Source organism: Lutjanus erythropterus, chromosome 8 (assembly GCF_056507025.1).
Source record: "Lutjanus erythropterus isolate fLutEry1 chromosome 8, fLutEry1.hap2, whole genome shotgun sequence".
Lineage (NCBI taxonomy): Eukaryota > Metazoa > Chordata > Actinopteri > Lutjaniformes > Lutjanidae > Lutjanus > Lutjanus erythropterus.
In genome coordinates, this window is record NC_139324.1 from 18,187,435 (window position 1) to 18,201,827 (window position 14,393).

A 14,393-nucleotide genomic window follows, 5' to 3' on the forward strand; every position below is an offset into this window, starting at 1 on the left:
AATACAGAATACATTAAAAACTGAGATGAGGGCCACACATACAAGGCAGCATTGCATAGTTTTATACCAAGTCCTAAACCAGAGTCCTGCACTGGGCCAGGTACACAAGGGTGCATGTGCAAAAAAATGCATCTAAACAGTAAGGGGAAAAAAACACAAACATCCATATAGCCTAGCCTTCAACCAAGCTTACATGTTTTGTTGGCCAAGCTCAAGAAAATAGTTGGGCAGGGTACTGAACCTCAACTATGTTTGGGTACAGCCAGAAGTCATCAAAGCCTGGTTAAATTCTTCTGGGCCACATACACTGCATCAAGCATTTTTTATGTACCCCTGTGACTTGTTTTACCACATCTGCACTCCACATCAACATGTTGCACCTTCAGAATTTCACATTGCACATTCAGAAATTAGTTAAAAGATTAGGGGGCCCGTAATAGTGTCATATAGTCACATGATAAATTAATTAATGCAAAAACACTTGCTAACTAGCCGGCTAAATTACACAACTCATTAGCTAGCTTGTTACCTAGTGTTTTGCTCTGTAGCAAAACGCTAGCTAACTAGCTAGCTAATATACATCAAGGAGGAAGTTGACCGAGTTTGCTCAACTGTTATTTGAGCACTGACCAATATGAGATATGACTTAGGAAGGTTCAACTGACATGATTCTCTGTGACGTTTCTGATGCGTTTTGCATTTTAATCTGGGTTAATTATGATTTGATCTGCTATTTTCTGGTTTAAATCATAATTTTGCTAATTTTAGACAGCATTTTATTTTCTTGTACAGGTGCTTTGAGTAATTACAAAATATTGTATAAGATACATTTAATGAATTTTTAAACCTTCTGGTAATGAGAGTAATTACCTGTGCCTGTGATATATGCATCTCCCCCTGCCCCAAGGAGCGCGCTCGTCAAATATTCCCATACAAATAAATGCAGGGGGGAAAAGCATCAAGTGATAGAGTTATCAGATTAGGTAATTATCTAAGCCAGATATGTAGCTAGAAAAAAAAGTTTGTTCTCACCGTCCATCTCTTTCTTTTTTGACTGTAACTCCTCCAAACTGCTTTTTATCTGGAGCATTAGTGACTTTTCTCAGATGCCTCTTCGATTTTTTTTTAGGCTTAAACAACATTATAAGAAGTTGTTTGGCAAGAGCTTGAATGTAACAGACATTTAATTATAAGTAAAAGTCCTGCACTGCAGGTTTAAAATGAAAAAAGAAAAAGGTTTTGCATTACTCAAAGCAAGGTACTGAAGTATCAATGTGGTGTTAGTACTGAAAGGTACTGTATTTTGATACATTTCTGATAACAACTACAGCACTTTAAACAGAGTAAGTGCATAGCCTATAAGTGGGGTTGCGTGTTAAATATAACAGGTAGCTTCTGAAATTTTCTGTAGTTTTAGAGGTGCAGGAAGCAATGGTCTTGAAAAACTGGTCATATGCAGGACTCTGGCCTAAACTATGGCTGCATTTAAAGGAATTAAGAGTGAATATCATAATCAAACAATGTGGTAGGGAGTAGAAAACTCCCAAAAATCAATCCAACAAGTTCGACAAATGACTGGGGCTGTGGCAGAGTCTCCTCCGAGTCCACACTGAGATCGGTCACTGTCCACTGGTGCTGGGATGAACAGGACGACTGCGGTGCTGCAAGATTTTTGGTTTCTCTTTCTGAACTGGGTGCATTGTTTCTTTTTCTTTTTCTTTTTTTGTCGTTTCCTCTGTCCTCGGGCTGGCCAGGGTCATCACTGCTGCATTTCCAGGGCACGTGCGAGACTCAAGGTCCAAATGTCCTTTGTGTTTTAAGTTTTTGTCAAACATTATAGTCTGGCGCTTTTCCCAGTGGTTGCCTCAGTCTGATTTGCAGGGTCATGAAGGCCCCCACTGCAACATGGAAGAGGATCTGCCACATGTTTCTCAGTTCATACAGATACATGTTGGACAGACAGATGAGTGCAAACGCCAGGAAGGACTTACTGTTCCTCCACACAGAGAAGTAGGCGAACAGGTAGCACTGAAAAGAGAAGGACAGGAGAATTCGAATGCTGCACAGTGTGTGACTGACATTGACCAGCGAAATGTTTTCATCACTGATGTCCTTCATGGGACAATAAGTCTGCTCAGTAAGTAAGAAATCCTGTCTGATAACTTTGTTCCCCCCATCAGTCTACCAATTTGTGGTGCTCCATTTAGTATTAGGAGCTGCACAAAAGGAGCTGATGAAAATGTTTTAGAGGAGGTAGTGGGGTGAAAGGCATTGAGCTTTTGCTAATGTTAGTCTAGCTGACAAGCTGCTGAGCTGTAAAGTGCAGGGCTGTTAGTCAGCCAGTCAGCCAGTGATGGGCTGCTCTTACCGCAGACTATCACTTACCTGATACAGACAGGCTGCTGTGCCGAGGAAGAAGGCAATCACATAATTAAAGTCTTCATCGTCGTTCTGCAGACAGAAAGAAAAGGGTGATTTTTTTTTTAGCACAAGTCATCCATATCTAGACAAAGCATCGTGAAACCAAGAAAATTCTCAGGCTTCTATATTTCTTTTTTTCAGTCTTATCTAGTTTAATAGGATATGATGTGACATTTACTTTTCCAAGGAAGAGAATGGACAGCATACGTCAGACTGACACTCTTATACACAAAAGTTAAATGAAGTCTACAAATTTTTTTTAAAGAAAATTCGGGTTAATGTCAACTTGGGTCTTACAGCATTTGATACTTTTTGCCATTAGTTTTATGGGTTATGATAACTATGACATTGTATGGTATAGTGGTGAAACAGAATATAGTTGGCCCATGATCCGTACAGATTCATGTATGGGATACATGTGAGGTGTGGACCAAATTCAACCATCATTGTAAAATACAGTTCTACTGCAGCTGTTACTTTTTAAGTAACAATTCCCTAAAACTCGATGGAGACTTGCAGTGAAAAGACGAGACAGATGCCTGCTGTGTTTTACTCTGAAGCTGACTTAAAAGTGGTCGCTTTCACACCCACTGAGTGAAATCCTGTAGGCTGTGACTTTCGTTATTTTCGGTAGTGTAATTTGGAAACTGGGCATGCCGTCCTCATTGATGAGACTGTGTTGTTTCTTGCAACTCCGGCAATATATGCTGCCTTTCCTTCGACACACGACTCTGCTTGCTCACCAGAGCAGCCCTGTCTCTCGGCCTGTCTGTGACACAGCGATCAGTGTTGATTCCCATTCCCTTAAGTGACATGTAATCAATCAGTCTGTGGAGTACACTGTATGGTATGTTACTATGATCTGATTCATGTCTTAGAACTTTGATACAACCCGAAACATGAGTTTTGTAATCCCTGTATTATTATGTTACAAAGTCAGACAGGACAGGAAATACAAGTAGCCAGGCATTTAGTCAGTTTATCTAAACTGCTTTGTTTGGAGGTAAAAACAAAAGTAAGCACATGCATAAAGTCAGTAATAATTCAAAGATGTCCAAGTTGAGCAAGGATGTCACGTGGTAAACTGCCAGAATGGAAAGTTTGGGTAATTATTGTACAGTCATTTTCTCTTCTAATAACTCAGAAATGAAGTTAAGTTTGTTATATTTATTACATTCATAATTGTAATATTACTAATACAACTGACAGCCCAAACTATGAAAATAAGACTCTGGTTGTGTGAAAGCAGATTTTCCCTTTAAGAGAAACTAAATCTGTTTGAATGCCATCTTTGTTATGTCCTCACCTGAAGTATGCTCTCTATAGCGTGGACTCCTCGCAGCAGGTTCAGGCCTCCACAGAGGACACTGAGCACACAGGACACGATGCCTGGGAGAGTCACTGGCTCCAACATCTGTGTGGGAGCTAGAAGAGAGACAGGACATAGTATTACAGACTCAGCACAATGTGCCTTGACAAATGAACTAAAAAGGCATTAAGGGAAAATCTGCTTTCCAAAGCATATGACAAAACATTTTCTGAAATGTCATTATGAATAAAAACTATTAGATGCAGGATAAATGGATAAATCCTTGAATAGAATTGATAAGTCAAGCATACATTGTTTTTAAATTTTCTGTCTTCCAAAACATTCTGGCACAGTAAAAGGAGTGATGCGTCACTATTATCAGATTAGCATACTTCATCCCCCAGGACAAAATGATTTATGTTCTCAGAAAATGGAGATTGGCAAGGGCAACCAACAGAGAGCGAACAAAGCGTGGAGAGCGGCCCTGAAGAGGATGTCAGGGGGAACACAACAGCTCTAAGTGACCCGCGGTGGCATCACTTAGCTTGGGGCAGCTGAGGTGTGACGGTGCGTACAAGAGGGTTGTTTTCTGGAGCAATTGAGGGGAAGGGGCCAACAGTGGAGCCGTTTGACTTAGCAAAGGGATATCTGACCACCAGATACACAGCACCATTAAAGCCACTGTATTTCTTTTATTTATTTTTTGTTTTTAATGATATTTACTGAAAAACACCTGGGGCGACATATAAACAATCTGTATTACATAAACCTGCATATCCCATTTCTCTCACATAAACTGATATTTTAAAAGAAGACTGCACAGTGAGAATGTATGTATACTTCAGTTTGACTACAGATAGCTGTGGGTAACATGAAATATGAGGCATAGAAAAACATTTTTTGTTTAGGATGTTTGCCAATGTCATTGATTGTTCTGTTCTGACAGTGTTCTGTAAAATGCCAAAGGCATAATAAACTTAACTTAAATTCTTCATATTTTATTTTATAAGTTTATATGTGTATTTGTTATCATTCTTTTATCTATATTTAAGCCATTATTTCCCCTTATTAATAATCTTTTTGTTTTGTTGTGATATATGAAGCACTTTGCAAAGTCTGTTTGAATATGAGCTCTGTAGAAGAATCATTGATCATCCTTCTGATATTTAACAGTTAAGAGATTCTGCTAGAAATATTTACAGGTGCATGTGATGAATTAGTGGTAGGGAGCTATAAATAGCCACAGCCGTGCGTAATGACAGCTGTTCTGGCACTGTTGGAGAACCTCGCTGATGCAACATAATCTGTGAAATTGCTCTGCTTCTTTGCAGTTCTTCTCACTGACAGGTCTAATAAGGAGGTGACACAGGTCCAAGTATGCAAACTGATAAGAAGGCAATATGACTGACACATAAAACAGAACCAGACTCCCAGCTTTATAAACCCGACTAAAAGAATGAGGATGCATATATCTCTCTTTGTGCCAACACAGTATTAGTATTAGGGTTCTATGCATCTGGCCCCTGGAGTTTGTAAAAGAGCCAAATCAGTTTAAACTGATATACACCCACATTTTATGTTGTCATGCTTCCAAAAGTTTCCTGATGCAAGTATACACTTTTCAGTGCAGTTTAAAGTAAAAAATGTCCTCTCATATTGAGGGAAGCTGAGAAAATGTTTAAAAGGTAATTGAAAGTGAAGGAGAAAATGAAAGAAAACACTAAATTAGCCCTTAATCTCCAAAAAGTAATTATTTTAACAATAAATGTTGAGTGTTTCATGCTGGTATAGATTATTTAATAAGATAATAATAATATAAAACTGTTTATGATATTCAAAATTACAGCTGAATTAAACTTTATTTTTTGTTTAAAAATCAAGCAATATCTTTCAGCAAGATAATTGCCTACAGACATATTCTTTCATGTGACACTGTGCTCTATAAACTGATGCCTACTTTTCAACTATAATTTGAAAAAAAGGATGATGTTGATGCGCTACAGTGCAAAAACACGAGAGTAGAACTACTACAACTATTAATAAAGATGCACAGATGGTCTTGAATCTTGGCACCGTGCTGCATGTTTAAAACATAAAAACAAGCATTTTGTCTACACGTTTGATATGAACTGGTCAATAACCAAACAGCTCAAAAAGCAACATGAAAAAACTCCCAGGAGCACCAGTGCATCCAGTATTGTTCCTCTACTGGTGTTGTAAATGATCTAGTTTTGAGGAAATCACCTTTGACCTTTCTATGTCATTTTGTTACAAAGACCAGTGCTACCAGTGTTGATGCCAAATAATGAGAGTGAGATAAGAAAATGTTTTATTGATCCCTAGAAAGGAAATTAAGTAGGTAGTCTGTAAACCTCTCAGATAGTTGGATGGAGTATGTATAGGGCGCATATATGTGTGTGTGTGTGTGTGTGTGTGTGTGTGTGTGTGTGTGTGTGTGTGTCTATGTGTGTGTGTGTCCTACCTATACCCTTGTATTTAGAGGGCATGTGCACTGAGAATCCATTGATAGCCCGCAGGTCCTCAGGGGAGAGCTGGTAGGGCGGTCGCAGCTTGATCTCTGTCTGCATGTCAGCCAGGTTGATCTTGGTGGACAGGGAACGCGGGCTATTGTAGCGCTGTTTGGTTTTCTGGATGAAAGTGTCTGATGGATGAGAGTGAGCACAACAACAAGGTGGTTAATAACAAAGGGAGCAAAACAAGGGAGATAAACAGAAACAGATCATTTGTATGTAAGAGTAGGACATTCTGTCAGGATTAAAGCAAGATTTTAGTCTTTGCAGTTTATAAAGTTTATATCCCAAACATTCCCTGGTTTAGCTTTTCAAATGTTTGGAGTTGCTGTATTTATCTGTTGTCATATAACTAGAAATCAAATGTTTTTGCATTTTAGATTGTTGGTTGAACAAGCCATTTGACCATGCCCACTTTGGGCTTTCAGATCTTGTGATGAACATTTTCCATTTTCTGACATTTTACAGGTTACACAATTATTAAATGTGTCCCTAAAAAAATTAAACACTTTCATCAAAAATGGCAATAACCATGCAGCCCTTCTCAGGATGCACTGTACTGTTTGGTTGGGATCTTTGTAGTAATAATAATCTTTATGTATAATCTTTATAATCTATATATCTCTTGTCCACAAACGTGGAAATTTGCCTTCTGCTTCACAAGTTGGTTTTAAAGAAATACATCACATTAAATTACAATACACACAATAATAACAGAAAATACACAGTGCAGACAACAATAACAGGCTGCAATCTAGATCTTGAACTAAATAATTGTAATGTGTTGTTGTTATTTCAGTTTTGGTGCTACCACATTCCCTTACATTCCCTTGCCTTTTTACATTTACTACAGTTGTATTCCACAGAGTACCTTTTTTGAGCCCAAGATGTATGAATGTATTTTGTTCAATTCAGTTTTTTTTTTAGGGATACCAGAAGAGAGATTATGAAAAAATGTAACAATGAGCAAGAGCAAGATTTTCTAGTCTATAAAAAGAAACAGTGAAAACTAATCTAATTAAAACATGCTTTAACGCAAAGCTAATTTTGTAGGAGAAATGTGTATGTGTTCTTATTTAACAATTGATTTTTTTTCCTCATTATTGATGAACAAAGACACCAATGCCCTTTAAATCTGTGGTGACATCATAAGGTTCACCATGTGATAGCTGACACATGCTGTAAAACTCCCTGGAACTCACCAAATTCAATAAAGGAGTATGGTCGCACAGCGCTGCTGATTCGTTTGGTGTCATAGGTGACAATAAACTCCTTCTGTAGCTCATCCAGGAAGCAGAAGGCCAGCACATTGGGGTAATTTGCGGTGCACACCATCAGGTATCCAACACCCAGTGAGCTAGTGAAACTGAAACACACACATGCACAAACATTATTGCTTTTCACACACTGCACTTTTTTCTCTTGACAGAAGCCCTGACTGTAATTAGGACACCAAGCTAAATACAGTACAGATTAGAAGAAAAAAAAAACACAATGGCATTTTTGATTCTGCTGGCTGCTGCTCTAGACACAGAACAAACACTATTTCAGCACATTTGTGCCTAAAATGTGCACATTCACAGCTAATTAAACACAATACCACATTCACATTCATATGCATCTTGGCTGCTACTCTATCTTTTGGCCCTGCAGCATTAATTGATACACAGAGCACAAATTAAATTCCCCAGATACAAAGACTTCTACATTTTCTGAACAGCTCAGAGCACAAATGAGGTGAAAGCCTGTTATCACAATATCTAAATTGATGTGAAGCATAAATGTCAACAAACAGAACAGACTGATGTGATTATTATCATGTGGCTAGACAAACAAATAAAAGTATAGAAGACATCTGAAGAATGAGACTGAACCTGACACAAGCATGTCACTGTGCAGCCGTGCAGTACCTCAGAAATCAAGCAGCTGACTAATATACAAATATCAATGGGGGAAGGTGACAACACAAAATGTTGTACACACCATAAAAATGGTGGTGTCAATAACCATGTCTCCTCTTCAGGAACTTTCCTCGGGGAATAAGAACCTAGGAGGAACTCAGTGTGTTTTGACTCAAGGAACGAGTCTAACCCCCCAGAAAAGTCCCTGTTTGGAGGGTAGTACTTTCCAAAAGTACAAGAACTTGGGGGTGGGGCTTGTGGTGCGGAACATTTGTAATTGGTCAAGTAGCATAGCAGCATTTTATTTTATTTTCTGCAGCCACAAACCATTTGTTTTTTGTTCACTGTGCTTCAACACATCAACAGAAAAAAAAGGCATACAACAGATGGACTGACCGATGATGGGCAGCATCAGCATTCTTTTATAGTGCATAAAAATGATGTGTAAAAACAGCAGCGGCTTTTTAGTATGTAAGCAAACTTATTTGCCTGATCTTCACAGGTCTTTAGACAGTGGTGGAAACACACCCAACAACAAACTGGAGGAAATTTTCAGTTCCTTGAAAGGTAATTCCTGGGACTAAAAGTTCTGGTTACTTTGGGTGGAAACATGGCTAAAATCAATGTGAATGTATTATAAATATTACACTTATAATAATTATGTAAAGTTAATTTTATACAGCTGATTTCAAGAGCTGGCATCACAAAATGCTTCACAATAAATGGCAGAAGATTCAAAGCGCAATTGCAAAGGGTAATTGCAAAATTACAATACGATGCAAAATAATCACAATCTCACTACAGGGTCTATCAAAAGTATATGTTCAGCTTATGACTAGTGCATCACCACATCTGTCATCTTACTACCAGTGATCTCTGTTTCCTTTTATCTTAAAAGCCTTTGGATAAGACGCATGGACCATAAGTCCCTATAATATTTTACTGATACCACATCAAAAAACATGTCATAAACTCACCGTTGAGTAAAAAGAGAGAGTAAAGTTAGTCTTCAGGTGTAATAATCCCATCCGTTACAGTGTATTCTAAATCCCTATAAATATCCAAATAAAGTCACTCATTAAGTTTACAGTTTACAACTGTGTTATTTTCACACATAATAATACAAGGAATCTCATCCTGCTTTCATGACACAGAAATATAACAGAGATAACAACAGCCTGTAAAAGGCCCACAATATCACAGAACAGATTAACCTGTGACTTTAAACACCACTTGCCTCATTCTGACATTCACTGAATTCTGACTCTCTCTTCTTCAGATGCTTCAGGCTCTAATTGATTAAAGAGACTCTTATCAAAGGAGATGGGTTGTTGAAAGGTATAGCTGGCTCATTAATGGCCCAATTCTGAGTTTCTTTTGAGCTCATGTTCTCTGTCTTAATAGGACTAATTAGCTCTTAACAAACAGTGCATGGGAGAGTTTCAAAGCATTTCCCTAAGCACCACTGGGGCTTTTAGAAGCATTTTGACACCTCAAATGAAGGCCTGGCTGTCAAATCACTCAAATTAAAAAGCATTTTTCCGTCAAAGTTGTGTTAGAGCGGTCAAGAGGAGAACAGAGAAACTGTCAGCAGTAGACTGATTAATCACCCATGGGTGTCAGTGGATGACGAAAATGATCTAAATCTCTGATGCTAAATCTCTGTATTTTATACCATGAATTGAAAATATGTTAAGTGAATGAATTAACAGTCATAAAAATACTATTCTTATTTAGCAAGTACAAACAGTAATCCAGATTTAATAGGGTATTTATTTCGCAATGATGACCCACTCACTAGAGCCACAGTGATTAATCACTTATTATTTGCCTATTAAATTAATTGCCAACTATTTTGACAATCAATTAATAGAATCAATGTTGAGTCATTTTTTAAGAAAAAATATTTTCAGCTTCCTAAATGTGAATATTTTCTGGTTTCTTTACTTCTCCTTCATAAATTGAATATCTTTGGGTAGCAGACAAAATAAAATATTTTAGGTCACCTTGGATTTTGGGTAACAGTGACCAACATTTTTCAACACTTCCTGACATTTTACGGACCAAACAACTAATTGATAAATTGAGAAAATAATCAAGCAATTAATAAATGAAATTAAAATAATTGTTAGTTGCAGCCCTACCACTTACTGTACAATATCCTGCTTATTACACGGCTACTTACATAAAAATAATATTTTTTCCCAGAATATTGATATTAAAGAATGATTTTAGTGATTTAAAAATGTTTTTATTGTTTCCACAAAGTCCCCCAGAGTTTATGATCATAACTGCGCCCACAGCAACAATTTGTTACTCATAGCAGTGGTCAGCTATTCAGAAACAACAGACTGTAAAATGCTGTAACTGACCTATCAGAATTGGGTATTCAACAAAGCCATGTAATAGGGTTATTAAATATATGGTTCGAATGTATAAACAAGAGTCCCTTTAAAGTGACCAAACATTAAGAAAACAAAATCAAAATCCCATGTGACCTACTTGACATTATATGGTCCAGTCCTAAGTGTGCAGCGGTCAGGGAACTGACTAAGTTTCTTGGAGAGACCCTTGAGGTGCCTCTTGGTTTCCTGAAGCTCTTTGTCCTGCTCATAGTCAGTGGATGCAGAGAGAGGCAGGCCATCCCCGACCCGAACCACAGAGGCGAACAACACCATCGACATCTTAAAGCTCTGGTAATCTCACTGAAGACCTGCAAACAGATAAAAAAAGGGAAGAAAGCTTGATGAGAGTGTAGCAAAAACAATTAACCATTTAATTTTGTTGTCATTCTCATCTAAAAGAAAATATTTGTTAAATATGATTAAAAAAAAACACTGGTGTGAGATCTTAAATAGTTATGGATACAAAGCACTTTATAAACTAAAAATGCCAGATATTCATTAATTTTAGCTTCTTAAATGCTTTCCTCCTCCTCCTCCTCTTCCTCCTAAATGCTATTTGATGTTGGACTGTTAGACAAAACAAGCAATATGTCAATATCAGCTTGTGCTCTGAAAAAATGAAACTGTCACAATTCCCTGACATTTTACATACTAAATAAACAGTAAAAAAAAAAAATCAGCAATCAATAATCAATACAAAAATCAATAATGAAAATAATTGTTGCGCCTGAGAGCATATATTGCAATTCAACCCAGAGTTTTTTCATTGTTTAGTTTCAGTCCTTGTTTAGAGCTTTCATGTTCCTTTTTTTCATTCCCATCCTACATGGGTCAAGCAAAACTCAGACATTGCTTTCCAAAGTCGGAAACATCCCACTTTAATAATTTCTAGTTTTATAACAATTTTAGACATTATATTGATGGCACTCAGGTACTGTTTATTTTGCTGTATGGGTAATGTTTATTATTGTGAGGCTGTAATAACTGCTAACTTTCCTTTATTGCCTACTCAAAAACACTTGAGAAGTCATACATTCATTCTCTTATTAATACACATTAAATATTCAACAGTTTACAAGGATACAAAGCACTTTATAAATTACAGCAAGATTGTATGATTAGATTTCAGTGATTATTATTATTATTATTATATTATTATTATCTAAGCATCTTAGCAATAAATGTGCAAGATTTACATCCCATTATAGGTGGGTCCCACCTCAATAAAATATAAATCTTCCACAATAAGATGAATCAAATATGTATATTTATGATGTTTTTCATTTTTCCAAAGAGCTGAAGGGGTACACACACTGCTATGTGCTGATATTGCTTATAATATGTTGTGTGTGTTCTACATGTTGCCTTTGAGTGTTTGCAACCCTATTAATTTCTTACCAAATTTACATCTCTTCAATTTTTCATTTCCCTATAAACCTTGGGTGTGAAGTGAGTGATCATGGTGCTTGATCTGTGTGAGGCACACTGTTGTAGCTGCATTCTAAGCATAAAGATGAATATCTTATATACAGCATGATGTTGTCAGCAGCTGTTAGAAACAGTTAGGAGCATTCAAAGTATGTTTTGATAGTAAAGAAAGCTTTAAAAAATTTAATTATTAGACAACTGGAGAACACATCCACACTACAAAGGAAAGGCAAGGCAAGGGAGCTCTTCCAGAACAAAGCAGAGAAGTTCAAAAGAAAGTGTTCTGACGGTGGGAGAGCCTATATTAGGTGCCGTTTTCTCCAGAGGTATTTTCATGCCAGTGGAACATTGTGTATTTTTTTTTTTATAGCTGGTTAGTTATCAAACCCAGTCACTGCTTTGTAATGTTAAAGGTAGAATATGTAGTATTTCTTGTCAATGCACCATTCAAGTTGACCCATCCTCCCCGGCTCAACAAACTAGAGACATGGAGAGTGAATGAAGTGGGGGAGTGCCATTAGCAAGAAGAAAGTAGTGAATCACAGAAGTAAAATAACATCACAGCTGTTAAATAGGGGTGCCGCAATTTCAACGTTAAAGGGATAGTTAACCCAAAAATGAAAATTTGGTTATCATTTACTCACCCTCATGCCAGTTGAAGGTCAGGTTTATTTTGTTAGTCCACAAAACACTGCTGGAGTTTCACAGGGAAACAGTGTCGCAAAATCTCCCAAACAATGGAAGTGAGCATATAATGACCGAATTTTCATTTTTGAGTGAACTATCCCTTTAAATTGAAAATCCATCAAAATTACCAAAATCAAGTCAAAATCAATATGGCAGACCTCTCTTCACAGTACTCATTGCTGGAAAAAGGTCTGGCTCCACACATTGATGCTCTGCTATATGGGGGGAAAAAAAACCTTCCTGACTTGTTTACATTTTTAAACCAATCACAAACATCTTTGGTGGCACTAAGCCATGGGTTGCAGCAATGGTGCTGGCTATCAAAACTGGCAGCTCTCACAGACAGCGAACGGGGCAGAGAGACAGAGACAGCGATGTAACCATTGGTCACTACAGTTTTATAGACCCCCAACCTCACAGCCTCCATGCTGTATTGGGGGGGGACCTAACCACAACTGCCAAACAAGCTGAAGACCAGAAATGTCCTGAACACAGCAAAATATGAGAAAATAATTAAGTAGAGGCAGAGTCTATGCAGATACAGCCATCACCACACACTTTTAGTTGGTCACAAGTATTGACTTACAGTAGAAGGAGTATTTTTATAAAAGTGTAAAAACTGCCTTTCAGGAAACTCATGCAGAGTATGCATTTCCATGAAAAAATATGAAATGTTGGGTGCTCCCATAGCTTGAATTGCTGAGGCACAACACATTTAGGTTACATGTTGGTGTCACAGTAATAATGTTTAAGGGCCTTTTCTGGGCTCAGTGATGAACATTAGCTGTCGGTGGGTGTTTGGTCGGTGGTGTTAGAACCATGGACAGCTCCATACCATTCATGAAGGGGCAGTGAGAGGAAGCATTTAATCATGACGTACTTCCACCGCCTTCATGGCAAACATCTTCAAAGCAAACTCAAGAGCTCAGCATTATCACCTGGTTTAATTAACTAATATAACGAAGAGATAGTATGATCACGGTTTGACAGAGGATTTGACGCCAATGTTAGCTAGCTAGCTAAAGCTTAGGTGCAGTGGGTCACTAGCTCATGAGTAGGTTTACTAACATATGTCGACGTAAAACTAAGCCCAGCGGTTGTTGGTATTAACAGCAAGTTTCGTGTTTTCAGACGTTTCCTCATAATGTAAGTGGCAATAATGTAAATGAACGGAAAACTAACCGACTAGCTTAGCTACACCAGGCTAGCCACCGTTAGTGGCTAACTAAATTAGCTTGTTAACCAACCGCCCAGCTAACGTTAGCAGGCTACAAAGCTAACAGCTAGCTACTTTGCATACCCAAAACTCCAGGCAAAGCTATGGATAAACCTGAACAAAACACACACGTCTGACAAACTGAGATACTTAGTTTAGTGTTTAATACCTGGTAAACGAGTGTAGCATCATGTGGACATCTGTGATATGCAGCTATGAAACGTCAGAAAGCAGAGGCAGCCAGCAAATCACAGGCAGCGGTGATCACTCTTAACGTTTACGTGGCTGTTCCGCTGTGCATTATGGGTAAAGACAACCTCTCATCAGCATCACAGTATTTTTTACAAAACGTTTCATAGTTCAGTGAATAATATTTAACATTTAATCTAACTTATTTTTATTATATGTTATTTAAAATATTATCTGCATTTTATTTTATGTATGCACCAAGAGTGAAACACTTTTTCTTAATGTGTGAGTAGGTATGTTGTTCTG

The 14,393-nt window shown here is 37.6% G+C and overlaps 1 protein-coding gene across 1 annotated transcript; it reads right to left on the reverse strand.

The window, feature by feature from the left end:
• Positions 1-1,363: 1,363 nt before the first annotated feature.
• Positions 1,364-14,180, reverse strand: sec22a (SEC22 homolog A, vesicle trafficking protein). The gene is made up of 7 exons (XM_084724035.1): positions 14,068-14,180; positions 10,665-10,875; positions 7,464-7,627; positions 6,213-6,392; positions 3,728-3,846; positions 2,386-2,451; positions 1,364-2,028 (listed from the first exon to the last, which is right to left on the reverse strand). The coding sequence occupies exons 2-7, from the start codon at positions 10,844-10,846 to the stop codon at positions 1,828-1,830; spliced, it is 912 nt and encodes a 303-aa protein (XP_084580161.1). The 5' UTR covers positions 10,847-10,875; positions 14,068-14,180; the 3' UTR covers positions 1,364-1,827.
• Positions 14,181-14,393: the final 213 nt, after the last annotated feature.

Bases quoted from the DNA above. Each gene is read 5' to 3' on its own strand.
- sec22a (XM_084724035.1), bottom strand. From the start codon at position 10,846: ATGTCGATGGTGTTGTTCGCCTCTGTGGTTCGGGTCGGGGATGGCCTG. The intron at 6,393-7,463 runs GTGAGTTCCAGG...CTCATCCATCAG, and splicing joins ATACTCCTTTATTGAATTTG to ACACTTTCATCCAGAAAACC. The intron at 2,452-3,727 runs GTGAGGACATAA...TTCTGTCTGCAG, and splicing joins CTATAGAGAGCATACTTCAG to AACGACGATGAAGACTTTAA.